The 20,937-nt window shown below is 48.6% G+C and overlaps 1 protein-coding gene across 6 annotated transcripts in view; it reads right to left on the bottom strand.

The window, feature by feature from the left end:
• Nucleotides 1–20,937, bottom strand: part of HAGH (hydroxyacylglutathione hydrolase) — a 710,899-nt gene that overhangs the window by 458,564 nt on the left and 231,398 nt on the right. For all 6 annotated transcript variants that reach the window (XM_085629365.1, XM_085629364.1, XM_085629362.1 and 3 more), the window contains exon 4: nt 5,487–5,604. In XM_085629365.1, coding sequence (XP_085485491.1) covers nt 5,487–5,604 — 118 coding nt within the window. The remainder of the gene's footprint in view (nt 1–5,486; nt 5,605–20,937) is intronic.

Raw genomic sequence — 20,937 nt, 5'->3', positions numbered from 1 at the left:
CAGGGTCTATGATGCGGAACGACTATGTCTTCCTGATAGTAATGCCCTTGATAATTGTCTTCTTCCTCATCATCATCGTCCTCCTGACATTTGATGTGCAGTTCCGAAGGATGGCGAGCAATCCCAGAGGGCCCTTCGTCCTCGTCGTCCACATAATCATCATCGTCACACTGCACATAAGTTTCCAGGAGATGCGAGGGAGTAAGCGGTGATATGTCCTGCCTTTGAAAAGACTTTAGTTGAAAAGTCCTGGTGGAAACTGGAGTAGAGGCCATCGTCGACGAGGTTGTCGTCGACGGGGCTGTGGTAGACGGGATCGTCGACGGGATCGTCGACGGGATCGTAGACGGTGCAATCGTCGTCGACGGAGCCGTCGTCGACGGGCTCAACGTCGACGGAGGCGTCGTCGACGGGCTCGACGTCGACGGGTTCTTCGTCGACGAGCTCTTCGTCGACGGGCTCGACGTCGACGGGGTCTTCGTCGACGGGCTCGACGTCGACGGGGTCTTCGTCGATGGAATCTTCGTCGACGAGCTCTTCGTCGACGGGCACGACGGCGACGAGCTCTTCGTCGACGGGATCTTCGTCGACGATGGAATCTTCGTCGACGAACTCTTCGTCGACGAGCTCGACGTCGACAGGCTTTTCAATGGCGGAATCGTCTACGGCAGTACTGCTGACTTCGTCGACGAGGACTTCGTCGACGACACCTCGACGGCGGGCTTCTTTGTGAGGATAGTAATCCTCGTAGACATAATAGGAGAGGTAAGTGCCGTCGTCGTGAGGGTTTGCGTCAATGAAGAAGCAGACGAGGTGACAGAAACTGAAGATTGAGAGTAAGCCAAAGATTTTGAAAGGCTTTTACTCACAGTTTGTGCGCTAGTCTTGACTGTAGAATCCTGAGGAGAGTGCGCATCAGAAGTAGAATGATGCGATTTCTGACGCTTCTTCCCTTCACTGGAAGAGCTGTCCTGCGATCTAGCTCTCTTGCTAGAAGTAGAGGCTTTGTCATCCTCCTCAGCCGAAGAGGATTTAAGCCACAAAAGCACTCTCGCCTCCCTATCCCTAAGAGTTTTTGTAAGGAAGGTGCGGCAAATCTTGCAATCTTTTGCCTCATGTTTAGGGTAGAGGCAGTAGATGCAGTCCACATGTTGATCATCAACATGGACTCTCTTCTTGGTGCAAGTCCTGCAGGACTTAAACAAGGCCTTCTTGTCTGACATGCTGAAGCAAGTTGAAAGAAAACTGAGAGGCACTAAGGGAGACTCCCTTCCACACGACGTGCGGTGAAAATCTGAGGAGAACTGGCTCTGCTGAGAGGGTTCTAGAAGGGTGCTGGTGTCTGATTGGTTGTTACCAAATTCTTGGTTCTTTTTGCATAATGAGGTAGATAGGCTGCTAAGATATAGGCTTTTGGCCTTTTCTTTGGGCCTACTACTACTACTAGCATTTTGGCACTACTTTTTTATTTACCGGGTACTCCCGCCTCGGCGACGGGGAATGATTCAGGCATGTGAATCTATGAAAGATACCCCAATACTGGATAACCAGTTAATTTAGTGACTTTTGTGGTTCAAGCAGACAAGGATTGCGGCTGTTGCTTGAGAAGGCTCACACTCTTCAACCAACAACCCAATTTCTCAAAAGTTAGACTTTTCATGTAGGAGGACTGATAATAAAGCTAGGTATAGCCAGGAGACTAAAAACCATAGTATATAGGTTCATACTGTCTTGCCATGCGAGGAGTATCAAATGCTCTTGAAAAACCCTTGGCTGTTGTAGAGAGGGTACTTGCTTTTAAGACTGGAGAGAGTGTGTTTGTTGCCTGACACACACCCCTAAGTGTGGGCTAACAGGATAGCGGGGGATGATGCAGAAAGTGAGATCATGGTGGCAAAAGTCCCAGGTAGTGCTCGATACATCTTCATTCACGAAGTCAGCAAACCACTCTTGGCACCTCACTCTCAAACTCAGCAAACCAACATTAACAATATTGTATTTCCTCAGCCTAGTATTGTATTTCCTCTGCCTAAAATATGCCTGCTCCACAGGTCCAAGATAAATGATAAATTGAAGAAGAAAAGAGAACACGCATTGGCATAGCCAATAGGTCTTGACTTTGGGAGCTTATTAGTATTTAGCCGTGGTTATTGGCTTTGCTACAGAAAAGAGGGCAAGGGCTGTTGAGCCACCAATAGTAAAAATCAAGTCAGGTTTATTAGGATATGGAATTTCTGTACTGTGATATGACAATCCCAGGCGTAATACAAAATACTAAACTAGATCCACCCACAAAAATCCCTGAAAATGACTATCACAGACATGTGGTCTTCACTCTACTTCCATACGCTATTCTTCCTAAGCATATACTGAATTGGTGCTGGGACAACACTTTCATCAACACTTCAAAACAGATCTAATCAACCCAGGTTAAGTGGTAGTTGCTCGTCCATTTGTGGCCTTTTCTTTGGATACCCATTCTTTTAGTTTCACTCTCCCATCCTCTTTCCCCTCTTCTTATAAATGGAAGACTACAAGTACCAGAATGAAAAAACCAAGCATTGGCAAGCTCAGTTTGGGTTTCGGTATAGCACTTGCCCCCAGAGGTATACACCATGCATAAACGTGCAATTGTACATAGGCAGACTCAACAACGAGCATCCCTAAATATGCAAACCCATACAATTACCTATTGACACGAAACATCACAGACCACGAACATAAACACATATAGTTGCCCATGTAAACCAACCACAAAGTTGTACACGCACACCGGGATAAATAAATGGTTCAAATAAGCATACACTTGCTCCCTTTTTAGGATGTTGTCAGTCTAGAGGTTGCATTTGACTCTGCCTTTCTGGCACTATTTACTACGGGTTGTCTGCATTCCTGGTTCAGTGGCTAGGGCACACAGCATGCCCCCTAACCTTTGATAAAAAATGAAGAGGGGGCAATTATCACTGGTTAACGCTCACTGGTGAGTGCTGAGAAGAGTCCAATAATGCTATAGTACGTTCTTAACCAAGAAAATATAGCTTTGAAAACATATCGTACATAGTTTTATGAGATCGCAAATGGGCGACAGAAAGTAAAAAAAAAATATCAACTACCTGAATCATTTTTGTTGGTTTACAGCGACGAGACTGACAGAGACGTGGCCACTGTGAGAATTAGCTGTTATTTAACATGTGGCACAATGATAACAGCGGATGCAGTGTTAGAACTGTATGTACAATACTAAAAGTTTTATGCACGATACTTAAAATCTTCAATACAATCAGTTGCAAAACTTCGAGAAAAAAATCCACTCTAATTGCAGTTTGTATTAGAATTGCCAGTAAAACTCATCAAACGTATGTCATGCCCAAAAAAGGACTGAGTGTACTGCTGATACCAGTAAGACAGCTTCAACTATACACAGACCTCAAGTCACACATCGAGTCCAATTGTGACAAGACAGAGCAAAAGCTCACCCCTGCCACCATATTCACAAGCCCTGGTCATTATTTCTCACATCATATAAAACGATTTAACATTTAAAAATAAACTTTCGGTCCAAACCTCTTAATTCAGCTCGACCTTCAGATATTTTACGTGTTAACACTGAACTGGCAATGTCACTCCTTACATAAGCTTAGCATGAATGGGAAAGCACGCCTGCTGCCTACAACACACCCATGCCAGAAAGACCACATAACTGGAGAACATGCTGAGCAATTCTTCATGAACAAGTCAAAGTTGGTTGAGGGGGTGACCAATGATCAGTCTACTTCCGCCAACATCAATGTGTCTACTGAGGTTACTCTCGCAAGACGTGCGCGGAAGGAAATACGTACGCCTACAAACAATGGTATCAGCCAATCTATGGCTTCCATCTTGAAAGTAAAACGCTGACCCAAATGCATGTTTACTGCCTAGAAAAAAAGACAACAACAGATAATAAAACAAGAAGCACTTGCAATGCAATAGGACTTGCATTTACGTGAGACCTATTGCATTGCAAACGGTAGTCATCACAAACCATGGGAGGGAGGGCTGGGGGGAGGCATGGACAACGGGAGTGAAGGGAGAGAAGGCACGGACAACGGGAGTGCTGGCGGGGCAAAAGGCAAGGACAACGGGAGTGCAGGTGGGGGCGGAGAAGGCACAGACAACGGGAGTGCGGGCGGGGAGAGGGAGTGAGAAGGCACGGAAATGGGGGGGGGGGGGGGGGAGTAGAGAAGGCAGTAGGAGAACCTCATCAAAGAAAATAGTGCTCACAGTCTAAACAACACGTGTAACACACAAAGTAAAAGGGCCAGTAGCCATGGGAGGATACAAATGACGACATGGCCGTAATAAGGAGGGACTAACAAGTCTATAAACGAATCAAAGGCAGCATTTACGAAGGACAAAGACACTGAAGCCAATGAAAAATATGGGCAGGGGAGTGGGCAGGGCTTCCCTCACGTACTAAACTACAGCAGATATTCACCAGAGCAGCGCTTGCGCGCAGACTCTAGGCTCAACCTTATAAAGAAAGACACTAACCTTTGGTTATTAGTGAAATTGGCATGAGAATAAGAAAGAAATAGACATAGAAGCCCTTTCCTCGTTTTAGTGACTCCCCACCAGTACTTGCTTGAAATGTAGCTCTTGTGCTCTCCCCTTGCTACTTTTGCCACTGCTCTCACCATGTCGTGGTGCCTTTCATTGAGTCTTCTTCGTGAAAGCCCAATGGAAGGTTGAAGTCCTGATCAAGTTGTGATTCCAGGCATGGATGGTGTTGTGGCAAATTCTGGAGCCCTTACCAGATTTGGGGCTTTTCCTCTCAATCACGGCTAGAACTGACCTACATACATCGTGTTCAGTCCACTCCGAGAAGTGTGGACCCAAAGTAAACGAGAATCAAGCTGCACTGCCTGTGGCAACCTTCGCTTCCCATCCCACATCACATGGTTAGCAACTCAAAAGAGCATGTGTACACATGAATAATCTCTCAATTATAGGGTAGGTATATCAGTCAGCAATTCTTTCTGTATAACTATCTTTGTAAAACAAATAAGGGCAAATAAGGGCATTTCTACTTTTTACATTTTAACAGCTCCCAGAAATGTTCTACTCCAGTGACCATTGATATGGAGAAGAGATCTTAATGAAACGTCTGGATTAAAATCATTGCACTGGATATAGTACAAGCCTGCAAAAGTCTTGCACAACTGTACAAGAAATGCTGAAAACATTATCAGTGACATATGGTCACTGGAAATACCACGTCAGTCCCACATGGGGGAGAACAGCAACCAGCTAATTTAATTAGGGTACAACCAGACAGTTGTGTACAACTGCCATGAGATAAACATGAGTAATATTATTGTACAAAATGCATTTGCAACAGAAGCTGTGTATATGGAACATTCTATATAGACATGAACTATTAGGAGTATTCAATACGAGTGATCTAGAGGCACCTGGAAATTCCACACAGCAGTTATTGGACTTACCTGAAAAGTAGTGAGATGAGAAACTTTCTGGTTCAGAGCTCCTACTCTGCTGTCTCCGCCATACACTTTTAATCCAGAAACCAGCTTCACAAGCTTCTCGTTCCCTCCAGCATGGTCCCTGCAAAGTCAAATGGTAATATCTTGTAGGCCACTATCCAACATGGATGATACAAGCCCAATAGACATAGAACTCCAATGGTTACTTCATATTTTCGAGTACAGAAGCGGGATTCTGTATTAGGATCACAAGTAGGATATGTGTATCAAGTCGTATCGGGTGTCAGTGGATGAAATAATGTGGAGTATTCTGTGGTTTCATGCCATATTGTCTTTTACGGTTAGATCACACATTGTGCACACAATATGGCGTGTTGTGGTACCACACGGATAACGGAGGAAGAAGCACCCTACAAATGTACTTTGCACCCGTCACCTTCTCACCACTCTTCTAACTATCCCTAGACACAATAATTCCCATATTTATTCATCAGGACTATGCCGGTATGTATCTTCCTGTTAATACCATTGTCACCTCTATAATAGGTAAAACAATGTTTCACTTCGAGGCTCCCTCCAAGACATAGGAGATGCAGCAGCTTGCTATCATAAGTGTGCTTTTTCTTTGCCTCTGCTGCAGCTTCTCTTAGGCAGCGACCCATACTACCTCACTCACTGTGTGATAAAAGAGGAATTCTAAAGCATGAGCAGTGGTTTCACCCTGGGACACCCATTATGACTCCTTTTCAATAGCTCGCATTGTCATACAGAACTTCCTGGGTACACCCAGAAAAACCTTAAATTGGTAAGCAAGCATTACAAAAGGATACCTTAAAATTGGTGGTATAATCAATGTAGGATATTTGGGGTAATGACTGGCTTCCAAGATGGTGGATATCTGGGGAACTACGCTACAAAGCTTCCGAACAGCCCAGACGACTGAGGCGACTGATGCGCATAGTGCCTAGGTGACACTCATTTAATATGAAGGGGATTACATGCGGAGCCCTCTCATCGCACTGGGCTGGTGGTGAGATGGAGCAGGTGATTCCAACTGGAGACCACCAAACTTGCAGCTGCCAAAACACAAATTGGTAGCAGACGTGTGGGGCGTGGAGGACTAGCTGGATCTGGGGCAGCCGCAAACACTGAATGCAATAGACTGGTCCTCCACAGATGCATGGTGAGGAGCTCCATGCCATGAGTGTCCTTGGCCAGCTAGGAAGTGACAGGGAGAAGGAACTGGTGGCGGTGCTAAAAAAAAAACGAACCTTCAGGCAGGTTGGAGAAACAGCAGCCTTACATGCAGCATGGCATGGAGCCGGTAAGAGGGCTGCTCTGGCCCTAAGCACTGACAGAAATAAAGCATCCAATCACACCCACAAAAAGAGGCATGCAGCCATTGTACTCCTGGACTAATAAGGAGATATCCCTACACCTATACATATGGTATGATTGGTCACACTTAGTAAACATTGCATCAGGTGTCACAGCTCAAGGTAAGGAGAGATCCAGTTGACAGGTACATCCTTGACCACTTTTCATAGTCTGAAGAAAAGGATGAATTTAAGGTTAATGCCCAAAAAGTGGTCCCTTTGGGAGGGAACCAACCACAATCACATAAGCACATAAATTACTTGCTATGTGACTAGAAGTACAACACAAGAAGGCTAATATTTTGCAAATAAACTTTCATAGAGTAAAGAGAGAACTTGTGTGTATGGCAACCCCCAGAGACTTAGGTTTGCACAGTTTAGGTAATCATTCTATAAAATATAGTTACTCAGGTATCCTACTCCACAATGGCTTAAGAAAATCTACATGAAAAGAGACAAAACCTTTTGTACATTAATTAAGGACTGCAAATGGTCGTCTTGCTCTGCTATCCAACCCTCCTGAAAGGAGGTATTCCCTGACCGTAGAACAGGGAGGGGTGATTCTGGCACTGAGCCATGGAAGGTTGAAGCAAATGTCCAGGGTGGACAGAACTTTATTAATCACTATGCTTGGTACTGCAAAGAGGCACTTACCATGCACTGGAAAAGAAGTAGCAGTTCACAGGTTTCACAATGAATTCAGAGGTTGTAGCAGACATTACTGAATAAAATACTTTATTGTCACTTGTCCAAAAAGTGTGCTAAACATCTGGCGGAGACTTACTTATCTATAGTGGAAAAACACATTTAGTGCCTGCGGTTTTAGAGCCCTGCAGCTCTTTTCGTGAACATTGATGAGAGACTGGCAATTGTGAAAGACGTATGGTGAAAGAGCCTAAGTGGGGAAGAGCACTCTATCTATTGTTTGCTTCCTCTTTGCCAGAGAGTAAATGAGGGAAGTTGTGGATAAAGGGCTGTGAGCATAACCTTTTTCAATTTTCATTATAAAATCAATGAAAGGTTAGATACGAAATAAAACTTACTTGGGGGTATAACGTTGTAATGATAGCGGAAGTCTTTTTCTTTTAGAACATTTTATTTGTTTAATAAGTTGAACATTAATAATGTGTGCACGTAACATAGAACGCACACAACGTAACATTCCCTCCTCCCCAAATTCCATCACCTTACCGCCCCGCTAAGCCCAAGAACTCTCAGAATCAGGGTATGTTGCCCACGGCGTAGCCTTTTATTCACATCAATCCAGGTAATTCACCACAGACCATTGCCAGAGAAAAGTATCCTTCTTGGGTATATAACAATTATTCACAGCATCACTTTATATCTGCATCAACATGTCAACGGCAGCAAGGAAATTAGGTACGACATTACACTTTGACTTTTAACTCGGCCGTACACTAAAATTGGCCGTACATTTGAACTTGGCCATCTCTGCCCACCAATCTCCCATTCTGCTGCCCACATTGTGCCGGCAGGCCCCAACTCGCTACAGCCAACAGTGTTGAAATTAGGTACGACATAACACTTTAACTTTTTAACTCGGCTGTACACTAGAACTTGGCCGTACACGCTCCTGTAGCCTTGCTGTGGTCCGAGGGGACAAAGAGAACAAACCCCCCCCGTGCACAGCCTTAAATATCTGCTATGTGACAATCTTGGGGGGGCGTGGCTTAGCAAACCATCATGGCGGACGTGTGCTAGGAGAGCCCCATCCAGCCCACTTTAAAATCCTTAATTCTCCTGCTTCCCCGGTCCATCTCCATGCCTGAATTGTGCCTCCAACGCGTTGTGGACCGAGGATTACCACCTCTGCAGAGTTTCAGACCGCTCCGTGGCTCGGAGCGGGTGCTTCCAACGAAGACCTGGGTCAGGCCCATCGTTGCTGGGATCGGGCGAACTGAGCGGAAGCCGAAGCACCAGACTGCGCTGGGCCGTGCCGAAGTCGAAAGCTGGTTTGCCTCCTTCGCGGTGCAGACTATCCCGGAGCCATTCGAGACATGGCAGACTCTCTCAGACCTGCTGCGCAGCAGCCGAGGGTGAATTGCTGCCCCCCCCCCCCACCGCGGAAGTGCGGTGAGTGTAGCTGGTCGGTGGCCTCATCGGGCCGCGAGGGGGAGCAGCTGGACCGGGGGCTGAATGTTGACACTCCGGAATTGATCAGAGCCAGTAATAACGGCTCCCTCGGGTCGGAGGCCCTGCTCTGCGCTCCTTCCCCCTGTGGCGGGAGTGGCTCACATCGGCGGTTTATCGTGCCACGTGGGTGGTAGTGCGGTTGCGGTAGTGCTTCCTTGCTACTGGGGTGTGCCCCCCCCCCTGCAGCCCCCCTCCTTGAGAACTGTATGCCATCGATCGGCGGCTGTGTCGGGCCACGGGAGGGGGTGTGATTGGCCTACTACTTGCCTGCGGGTGCCAGGTGTGAGGCCTGTCGGACCTACTTTTACATCGCTATCCAAGGGCCCTGTGCTGGGGGCCAGATGCACACTGGGGTCGTTTTGATACCCTGCCAGTGGAGTTGGGACCGGGTGCAGTCTTGGGACCCCCGGCGGGGGACTGACCGCCACGTGTATTCCCCCCCCCCCCCCCTTGTGGAGTGGCGGGCTCGCCTCGGCGGTCGATCTGGCCATGTGAGCCCACCACAAGTACCCTGTTGAGGCTGTAGCGATGCCATCAATACACTGTGTGACAGTTCCTGAGGGGCTGTAGCAAGGCTGCTTTGTGCCCCCCCCGTGCTCTCGGCTGGGAGCAGTGCTTGGAGTGGATTGTTCGACTGTGAGCGGTCCTGGTGAGTGGTGTACTGCTCATATGTGCCTCCCAGTTGTGTGGAGTTCCGGAGCTCCCCTCCTTCTCGCCCTTGTGCCCATCCCGTTATCGGTGGCAAGGCGGCGCCAACTGGGGAGGACCCCCCGGCAGACACTGGGCTTGTGAGGTGGGTTAATTGGCATAACAATAGAGCTACGAAACACTATCCCCCAGTGGCATTTTGGAATCCCATAATATCCGGACTATATCGTACAAGGGGCTGGCACGACACCCTCTAATCCACAGGGAGGTCTCGGATTTGCCATGACGAGAGACAGGCCAGGTGAGGGGTTGTCCAAACAAAGTACAATGGACAAATTCACGGGCCCCGGGGCTTCTGCAGTGGCATCGGGGGGACGCCTGGTGACGTGCCCGACAATGCCGCCCTCCTGGCTGCCATTACCCAGTCGAGAGACGCCCTGGATGCCAAGATTGGAGCGGTTGGATCCGACGTCATGCTGCTGCGTCAAGATGTACGCAACTGGGTGGCACGGATCACCGAGACCGAAATGAGGGTGTCTGGGGTGGAAGATGGGGTGGATACCCTGCAGAAGCGAGTGGCCTCCCTGGAGACGATCCAACGTGGACTGGCGTCCCGGGTGGAAGACGCTGAGGGGAGGGCCCGCCGCAACAACCTTCGCTTCCTTGGATTCTCGGAGGGGTGCGAAGAGGGGGGTATGGAGCGATTCCTCACCCAGTGGCTCGAGAGTTGGCTCCCTCCGGGGTCATTGTCTAAGTGTTTCGTGGTGGAGCGCGCCCACAGGGCACGGATTCAGAAGCCCCCACCTGGTGCCCGCCCGAGACCTATTATCGCGAAATTACTCAATTATCACAACCAAGATATTATCCTGAAACAGGCTAGGGCCAAGGAACCACTGCTGTTTGACAATGTCCGTATCCTAATATTCCCTGACTATACTAAGCTGGTCCAGCAACGACGGCAGTCTTTTATGGCGGCGAAGCCCCGTCTCCGAGAGCTAAAGCTCCCCTATGCCCTACTCTATTCAGTCAGGCTGCGGGTGGTCTATCGATCCCGCACCCATTTTTTCGATTCGCCGGAGGAGGTCTTTCAATGGACAGATGAGACAGTGCGTCTTCGCCCACACACTCTGCTCCGGAGGGACTCCGACTCCTCGTCAAGTGAGATGGTGCGAAAACAACCTGCGCGGAAGGGGAACAGACGCTCCAGGTTCAGACGCAGGTCTCGGTCGTGTAGCACTTCATCCCGAGCTGCATCGGCCCAGCGACTGCCTACTACATCAGACTAACTTGTGGGGGGTGTTTGACATGTTTGCCTTGACCGGGGAAGCACGATTGAGGGCGGATATCTCTGCAACACATCAGTTGACGGGGAAAGGGCCAGCTGACAATGGGCTGTGAGTTGGGGATCCATTGGCGGGCGGGGAGAGGGGGGGGGGAACCTCCTGTTGGGGTCTGCCACTCATGTTCGCCGCGACAGATACTTCATCGTTTTTGAGGTATAGGGCTGGGGGGGTGGTGCTGTTGGGATGTTAGGGGGGAGGGGGTTTTGTTGTTTGATCGCACTAGCCTACATTGATTCAGAGTCACCTTATTCAGACCGCATATTCTTGCCTAGAACACATTCATGCCTCAAACCTTCTCATGGCTGGGCATTCTAGTGATAAGCGGGATCCCTCTGGGACCCTTCAAATAATGAGTTGGAATGTCAGGGGGCGCTGGACAAAATCAAGCGTGGCGCAATACTCAAGCAGGCGAAGCCAACACATGCAGACGTTCTCATGCTGCAGAAAACACATCTTATGGGGACTAAGGCGCTGTGTTTTCAACGCTTTGGGTACATACATGTCTTTCACTCCGGGTTTGTGAGGGGATCCCGGGGGGTTGCGATCCTGATACATAGACGAGTTCCATACACACACACATGAAGACCTGGAGGGATACGCAGGGTAGATATTTATTTCTCCAGGGGATGATAGGGAAGGAATCTATGGTGTTGGGATGTGTCTATGCCTCCCCGCCCCTCTCCTGGGGCATGGTGGAAAAGCTCATGACTGTGGACAGACATGCCTGATGGGTTAATGGCTGTGGGGGGGGATTGTAATGATGTACTGGACGTGGTCGGGTATCGTTGGCGGCATGGTGGCCCATTGGATGCAGGTGGGCCTACCAGGCTGAATTCCCTGGTGACGGGTTTCGATTGGGTGGACCCCTGCCGACGCCTACATGGGACGGCGCAGGGCTATACATACCAGTCGACCGTCCATGGCTGATTCTCCCGCCTCGATTACATCTTCGTTGCCCGAGCCATAGATAACAGGATGTTTGCTGCCAATATTCTTCCACGTGGACTCTCAAACCATTCACCGATCACTCTTACCCTACGTGTGGGCCGAGCACAGCAGCCGTTTCGGTGGAGTCTATCGGCGTGGAACCTCCAGAAGGAAGACTATAGAGAACATATGGAAGGTGCCATTGACCTATTTGTGTCATCTAATGTAGGGACGGTGGAGGGGGCTGACTGCCTTTGGGAGGCGATGAAGACCACGCTTCGAGGTGTGGATATTTCGTTCTGCGCAGTGGCCCTCAGATTGCGTATGGAGTCCCTCGTTCAGGCGGAGGCGAAGCCATTTGAATTGGAATCTCGCAGTAGAGATAGTACCGACCAGCAGGCTCACCGCCAACTTCTTTTGACACAGCAGGAATATGCTCATATTCTACTAGACGAAGCCTGGCAGACGTGGCTGGTGACCCGCAGTAGGATCTACCAGTGGGGAGAGAAGTTCAGCAAGTTATTGCATAGGTTGTGTCAGAGGTCGTTATATTCCCAGGCCCTACCAGCCATTTTGGGCCCGGATTGGTCCGTTCTCACGGACCCCTCCATGATTGCTGAAAGCTTTGCTATGTATTATGCAGACCTCTATGCCCCTAGGGAATGCCTCCCCGCAGCTGCCACCCAAGGCCCTCTCTGACGAAGTGCGCGAGGAGCTGGATCTGCCGCGCACAAAGGAGGAGCTAGGTGCGGCGCTGGGTGAGATGCAGCCTAGAAAGGTCCCGGGACCGAATGGCTTCCCATGGGAATTTTTTTAACGCTTTTTTCTGCAGCTGGGTCCCCATTTTTGTAGGGTGGTTGAGGAGGCCAGGGAGCAGGGTTGCTTGCCTGGTGATTGGAGACACGTGGAGATTGTGGTGTTCCACAAGTCTGGAAGACCCCCAGATCAGCATGTGTCGTATCGCCCTATATCTCTCCTTAATGTAGAGGCCAAGGTGTTGGCTAATGCACTAGCCAATCGCCTCCGTACCCATATTACATCTTTGGTTCATCCCGATCAGGCCGGTTTTATGCCCCAGCAGGCGACCCGCCACAATATTCAGCGCGCACATGTTGCAGTGGCGACTGTCCAAGGGCTGGGGAAGCGGACAGCACTGTTACTTGCAGACATGGATAGGGCTTTTGACTCCCTTAGTTGGGTATACTTGTTCGCACTTCTCCGTAGATTAAATTTTGGACCACGCTTCCTGTCCTATTTGACCCTTCTCTATACGGACCTGACTGCGTCTGTACAGGTGGCGGGCTCTGTTTACTCCACGTTCTCTATTGCGCGGGGCACTAGCCAGGGTTGTCCGCTGTCCCCGTATCTATTTGCACTAGCAATGGAACCCTTAGCTTCTTGGGTACGGATTGATGCCTAAGTGACTGGTCTGGACTGGGCGACAGGTCTATCGGATCGTATTGCCTTGTAGGCTGACGATGTACTCTTTTTTCTTACAAATATAGATAAGAAGGGACCGCGCCTACTGCGCATTATGCAAATCATCGGGGTGACCTCGGGCCTATACATAAACCCTCGTAAATCTATGCTGTGGGTCCTTGGGGGAGGGGCGGGTCCCGGTTCCTGGGTCTCCTCCGTTCAGGTGGCCTCTGGGGGGTAGAAGTATCTGGGAGTGTTTTACTCGGATTCGCCGATCACCACTTGAGAAAGGAATCTAGTCCCTGTATGGGATCGCGTGTGTGAGGATCTTAAAACCTGGTCCCATATGCCCCTATCAATATATGGTCAGTCCGCCATCTTTAAAATTGTGTTGCTTCCCCGCCTCCTTTATCAATTACAAAACCATCCCTATCCGATTTCTCCCGGCTGGTTCCAACGGATTAATACTGCCTTAGGTCAGTTTCTATGGGCTGGCGGAATGGCGAGGGTGGCCCTGCGGACTTGCTTCCAGTCCACGTATTGTGGGGGATTGGCAACTTCTGATATCCTGTCCTATTATATGGCCTCTCATCTACTAGTCCTCAATGAGTGGTGGTATGGGGATAGGGCCGACCCAGCATACGCGGTCGAGAGACGCTGCATGGGAGATCACACCCTACACACTATACTCTATTTCGTGCCGCTGCGCAGCTCCTTGCCACCAGCTACAAAACTTATCTTTCAAATATGGCGACAGGCGTTGCGGAGGACCGGGTGGTGGAATAAGTTGACTCGGGAGACTCCCCTTCGGTATAATGGGCGATTGCCGCAACTGGCTGCATTGTCCGGTTTTTGGGGCTGGGACCGTATTGGCATCTCTACTCTTGGAGACGTCATGCGGGGAACGGTTCTGAAGTCCTTTCAGGATCTACAAAAGGATTTTCAAATGCCTAAAACCCAATTTTTCCGATATCTACAGCTCCGACATGCCATCACCCCCTACATCGAGGGGCTGGGGTCCCTGGCTAAGTTATGTCCCATTGAGGCCAAGATATTTCTGGGGGATCTCCATGACCACAAGACCTCCAAGATTTACCAGTCCCTGGTCACACATAGCTCCCCCACACTGTAGCGTCTTAGGGAGGCCTGGGAGGGAGACATAGGCCCGCTGGAGGAGGAGGACTGGGTGGAGGCCCTGGCCCGGCCATAAGTCTTCGCCTTATTCAGCTTAAATATCTCCACCGGGTCTATTTCACTAGGGTCAGGCTCTGGAGGGCGGGATTGGTGGTCCGGTGTGTCTTCGATGCCAACATGTGGAGGGTATCTTTATCCATACTATCTGGCACTGCACCGCATTAGCATGATTTTGGCGGGGAGTTCTATCGTGCCTCTCCGAGGTACTGGGCTGGGATCTCCCCAGCTCCCCAAAGTTGGTTCTATTACATGTTATGGACGATATAGGCGGTAACATATATAAATGCCATCTTATGCTATTAGGGTTCACCTTGGCCAAGAGGGATATTGCCAAAGCCTGGAAGGCTCCGAGGGCGCCCTCGGTATCTACGTGGAAAAATGGCATGGATTTCTGTATGGGGCCGGAGATACCTATCTTTGTGGCCAGGGGGTGCCCGCTTAAACATTATAAAATGTGGCGGAGATGGGCAGAGTATCGTGGTCTAGAACTAGAGCCTGTTTCAGTAGGCAGGTCTACTGACTTGGCATCCATTCCGCTATAATTGATATGTAATATCGCCCCTTGGATACAGGTGTATTATGTCTGGATGGATGAGACTGTTCTCTTATGGTGCTGCTCAGGGGTAGGCCTGAGTGCGACGGGGGGTGGGTTTTGGGGTCTGTTCCTTTTGTTTTTAGGTTTTTTTTGTTAATACTTTAAATGTATTGCTCTAAAATTGTCCTATTTTGCCTTAGAAATTGTCAAAGTCACTTCAATGTACATTCTATATGCACGAGTTTCTGGGTTACAGTGCTCTGCGATATATTTGTTATTTGGCAAATAAAATCGATTCTTAAAAAAGAAATACCTGCTACGTTTCGTTTCTTTGCGCTGCCTCCCGATGACATCTACCCAGCCAGCCCTTCCATAACCAGCCACCCCTCTTCAGGGCACCGGAGGAGGCGCAGCCCCGTGGCGCTACTAAAGGCACCCCTCCCCCAGGCATGGGGGGCGCCTGCTCATTACATTAAATACACGGACTTGCATTCCAAAGCTTAAACCTGCATAAGAAGCTGCGGTCTTTGCTTGAGGTGCTAGTTAGGTCATCAAGGGGGGGCCTATGCTCCGTCAACAGTGCCTTCCTTGGCACCTTGGGCACCAAAAATAAATTTGTTGACGGATGGGTTTTTATTGATAGTAGAGTTATGTGTGATGGGTAGTTCGTCAATGGGATCTTGGCTCTTTTAGTAGACTTACTCATCATCGATAAATTGTACTTCGATAGTGGGACTGTTGTTGGCGATGAACCTTTAGGAGACAACATTGTCTAAGATGTACTCAAAGATGGTGTCTTTGTTGACTGATTAACTCCTAAGGGAGTGTGATACACTCGTGGATAGTGGAGACATACAGTTTGTGTTTATTTTTCATCTTTTTCTTAGATGGTGAGTCTCTTGAGTTTGCAGGTGCACCCTCACCATTACCAGAAGTATGTCACTTCAGGGGAGGGACAGAGTATCTCTTGGTGGTGGCACACAGGGCTCTGAGGAAGCTCCAGAATCGGTATCTTTCCATGCATGTGTTCCAACTTGAGCTTTTAGATTTCAAAGCACTTTTTTCGGATGATGACCCTGGTGACTCAGCATTTAGAAAACACAACAACATTCCCTTTCTGTCCTTTAATGTTTCTGGTACTAACGGTTGCATATAATGTTGCAATCTTATGGGTTTTGGACAGATTTATGCAGACAAAGAATACATTATTTGTGCAGGTCGTCAGTGTAGACGTTACTGGCCCCACATAACTCACTCACATGGCCTAAAAAGAGTGCTTGAATGTGAGGATTACACAACTGTTAAGAGTTAGAACAATTCACAAAACGTACCTCTACTCCTTGTAACAGAAGGGATGCAGACAATCTGCTCACTTGAAGTGAAAAGATCAAGTCAAAAGAACAGCTGAAGAGTAGCTGAGCAGCGCTCAGAGTATTCCCTGTTTCCTGATACCTCGCAGTAGAAAATCTACCAGTTTCAGCCTCTGAGGAGGACTGGAACCATGACCCCCTCCACTTGATTGGCTGGACTTCTGGTCATATACTGAGATGGATGAGCCAACTGTGGGGGGGGGGTCTATCGCAGTTTACTCATTCGTTTTCAATGACAATTGCTGTATTGAAAAGTTACATACCTGAAATTATGGTTTTGTGCTCGACACTCTTCTAGTGTCACATGTTTTGCCAAATTGTGCCTTCTTGTAGGTAGGCCTAGAAATGTTTTTGTTGTTAAACTTTTCTCAGCTCATGAGTTGGTGTTGACACAGGCATGACCTTTTGGGAGACTGGCCATAATCCCATAATGTCCATGCACATGCCCACCATCTTAGATTTTTTTTTTATCCTCCACAAATCTCATTCAATGGGGAGGTGGGAGGGTCGCATGTGACTCTAGAAGAGTTTCAATTTGCAAAGCCCTGATTACAGATAACGGTCTGGTTTGTTTTGAAGCATGAACTCTTCTATATTCACATGCTTTCCCATAGAATATCAGAGGATGCAAGCTGAAGAGGGAGGGAAAGTAAAAAATATTTTTCCGCACTGTTGGTCCCACTGCAACCCCTTTTCTTGACTGCAAGTCTACAAAGTAAAACATTATGAACAAGGTATGCTCTGAGGCCCATATGAATGCATATCTCTTGCATAGAAACATTGACCATAAACGCCCTTGCAGCTACTTTTTTTCTTGTCAAGTGTGCCTTTGATTAGATGTCTAAAGAGCTTGCAGCTAGGTGAATAACACATTCCAATGGTTTGAAAAACCATCTAGTTACAGTATACTTTGCCTCAGCTGTCTCCTTGCCAAAGCTGTACCCAAGGCATGCATGCACAGCCTCCCACAAAAAAGTTGTGTTTTTTTCTGATGTTCTGATTGCCTTGAATGTAATACATGCTAGCTCTTTTGACATCTGTGTGTGTAAGGCCCTTTCGGCACAATTGGAGGGCTTTTTGAAACAAGATGGCAAACTGATGGTTTGCTAGGTGTAAAAAGGTGAAATGATCCTATGTAAGAATTTTGGGTGTGTTTTCATAACCACATTTTCCTTATGATTAATATATTTACAGTTCCTGTAATGTGAACGCCTGTAACTTGCTTACCCTTCTGAATGATGAGATGGCCACAGAACAGACTGTTTTAATGCAAGTTGTTAGAGTGCAGTCTTGTGTATGGGTTCAAAGGGTGCCAGCTAGGACCAAGCTGAGGTTCTACAGTGGGAAAGGTACTACCTGAGCAGGGAAGATTCGGTTTTTCACCCTCATTGAACCTTATGATTAGCAGGATTTTGAAAAATGCTTAGTGTTTCAAATAAGTTGCAATATCGTAGGCGAGTATATATTTTGTCAGATTTTGTAAGGTATAGGACTATGACCGCGTCCTGATGAAACATGTTGGAGCTTGTTAGTTTGATATTATGTAAGTGTAGGAGAGTAGAATCTGACTAATGGTTGCCCCCAACTTTTTGCCTGGTATTTGAGTGGTTTTTGATTGGTCTGGCTGGGACCCTGCTATCCAGGACCCCAGCCTATCTGCTTTCTCCCTAAAACTGATGTGAGTACTCTAGGTACAAACCTAATTGGATGCTGGGCATGCCCTACCAGTCCCTTGTAGATGGTACCCTAGGTACCCAGGGCATGGGTCCCCCAGTAGGCCTACCAGGGCTGCAGCACTTATTGTGCCACCCTGGGACAGCCATACAAACTGACACCACCAGACCACTACTGTAGTCTGGGTAAGTTGGTGCTAGCACCACTTACAGGGATATAGGTACCCTATATCCCACCCCATTACAACACATATACTCTCATAGGTCACCCCTATAGCAGGCCTTGGTAATCCTGCAAGGCAGGGTGCTGAGGTATGTGTGAGGGGGGACCCCTACATGAGTAGGGCCTCTCTGCAACCTTCGTAAAAACGTTACTGGGTTGTTTGTAGTGTAGCCATACCATATACTCTTAACCGCATTATAAGTCTATTGCGATATCGCGATAACTTGAGAATGGCTACACAGAACCATATCGTGTTTGGTGTCAAACATGTAGGAATCATACCCCCAGTCCAGGCATGAGGGTACGATTCCCCCTTGCTAGAAGGGCGATATGGGAAAAGCGGTAGAATTTAGACACCAATTTAAAAGTGCACAAGTTTCACAAAATGGCTACTGCCCGCCACCTACACGACCCTGGCTGGCTGTTGCTGGGGAAAACCCCAGCCTCGCCAGCTGGACAATAGGGCTCCTGTGGCAGGGAGGTGCTAGCATCTCCCCAGACAGGATAATGTGGATTGGAACAGGGTGGGTGCACCAAATGTCCTTTCAGAGTTGCACGTAGGCAGCTGCAGAGACCTAATTCTGCATACACCGCTTGGAACCGGTTCAGGAGCATCCTGCCCCTCGCCCAGGCGGGAAACACACAAAGGGGAGAGGGTGTAGCCACCCTTTCCCGCCTCACCACTCATTGGTGGACACTACTCTGGACACTCCCCTAATCTTGGGGATAAAGGTGAATAACGTGGCCCCAGAGCCTCAGATTAATTTGGAACTTTACAGAACCGACCTTCGACGAGCTGCTGCCCAGCTGACGGAAGAAATCTCCCTTGGGATAAAAGGAGTTATCCCCCTGCTTGGCAGGCACCTGAAACACTGCAAGTGACCCGGTTGGAACCTCGCTGCTCCAACGGACTTCGACGACTTCCAGCACCCTTGAGGTGGGTTTCCAGCGCATCCCAGAGGCCAGTGAGTGTGCTCAACGAGTTTGGGCACCGTGGACCGCGTGGGTGCCGAGATCCCTAATACCCCAGGACACCGGCCACCTCTTGCATAGCACACGACCCTGACCAGTGGGGAAGTTGTGCTTTGGCCCGTTTTCGAGCCAACCACTCTACAGCAATTGTGCCAAAGACCTGCGCCCTAGCCCCCTCCGGTGGCCCGTGGGTGCCCTTTTACGCACGCCAAATTGCCGCCTCCCGCGGTCCCTTGTCTCTCAACTTGTGGGCCCTAGCGGAGGTCCTTTCTTTGAAAACAAGAGTTCCCCTGGTTGCTCCAGGCCTGCTCTACAGTCTCCTCGAAGGAGACCTCTCCCAGACCTCGTGGGTCTGCACTGTAGCAGATTTGTTCATTCTTCGTGGTTTGCGGTTGCCAAGGCTTAGTGGATCCATTCCGGACACTAACACCGCAGCGACCCTCATCCGACGTGGGACAGTCGCCCTCCTGAAGCTGGCCTTCCTTGAAGCCTCCCGGAGCCATGGCTGCAGATCCAAGCTACACCACTTTCCACCTGAAGCACCCGACATCGAAGGGCTCTTTGCTTTGAGCCTCCTGGTCACTTTGCCGTGACCCAGACTCTGTCCCCTCTGCTTTCAGGTTCTTCTCTACATTCTTCACATCTTTGATCTTAACGGCATCATCGACGCTTTTGGCTAGCAGAACTTTTGACTATTTTCCCATTGAAAATCAGCCCGCGACCCGACAGCAGAAACGACCTATGCACCCGGCTTCCCTGGGGCAGGTAACAGTGGTACCTCGGTACTCTCGTGGTTGTGGGCACCTCAAAAGCTTAAGTCTAAAGTTTTAACTTTGTACTCCTGCTAGAAGTATTTTTAAACTGTTTATTTCAAACCGCGACATTCTCCATAGGCTAACATTGAGATCCCGATAGCAGCTCTTTGCACTGCACGCGTCTCCCGTGGGTCCCCTTCCTCATAACTGTAGGTGGATTCTGAAGGGGCAAGCGATCCTGAATGCCCTAGGCATTGCCTGTAGAATTGTCGTGGTTCTTATACCACTATTTTAGTATATGGTTTGGTCCCCCCCGGGGCCCATTGATTTCTGTGCTATTTATTGTGTTTATAAATGCTTGTTTGAAGTGTAACTTTGCCACTAGTCACATAAAGCGACTGTGGGATTCTGTCTAGAATAAATACATATATTTTATATATATACCTGTGTGGGCTACTCTTTCATTTGGTTATTCAAGAGGCTATTATGGTAAAACAATAAGCTTAACACTCCTTCAAGACTTAGCCTGAAGGCTGCTCTCCACAGCTACCACTAGGATAGCTTTCTTTAAAGGTTGTCTTAAACCTATCATCAATAAGTCGAATTGGACTGGTGCAAGGTGTCCCTATAACTAGGAACAGCATATGCCAGGCCAACTTCTCACAGTAAGTACCTCTTCCACTTGAAAGCATAGCACCTTCTAGTGAATAGCCTATGTGCTTCTTTAATTAAGTGTAAATGCTGGAACTCAGCTACCTCAGGAACCATGCTCTTAATAGCCGTTCCCCTGGGATGGGGTTGAACATCTTTTCCTGCTGTATGGTCAGGGTATCTGTGTGCAGAAGAATGTTGACACACTGATGCT

This window comes from Triturus cristatus, chromosome 10 (assembly GCF_964204655.1).
Source record: "Triturus cristatus chromosome 10, aTriCri1.1, whole genome shotgun sequence".
Taxonomy (NCBI): Eukaryota; Metazoa; Chordata; class Amphibia; order Caudata; family Salamandridae; genus Triturus; species Triturus cristatus.
The sequence above is the reverse complement of the archived record's forward strand: the minus strand, read 5'-3'. Positions and strand labels throughout refer to the sequence as shown.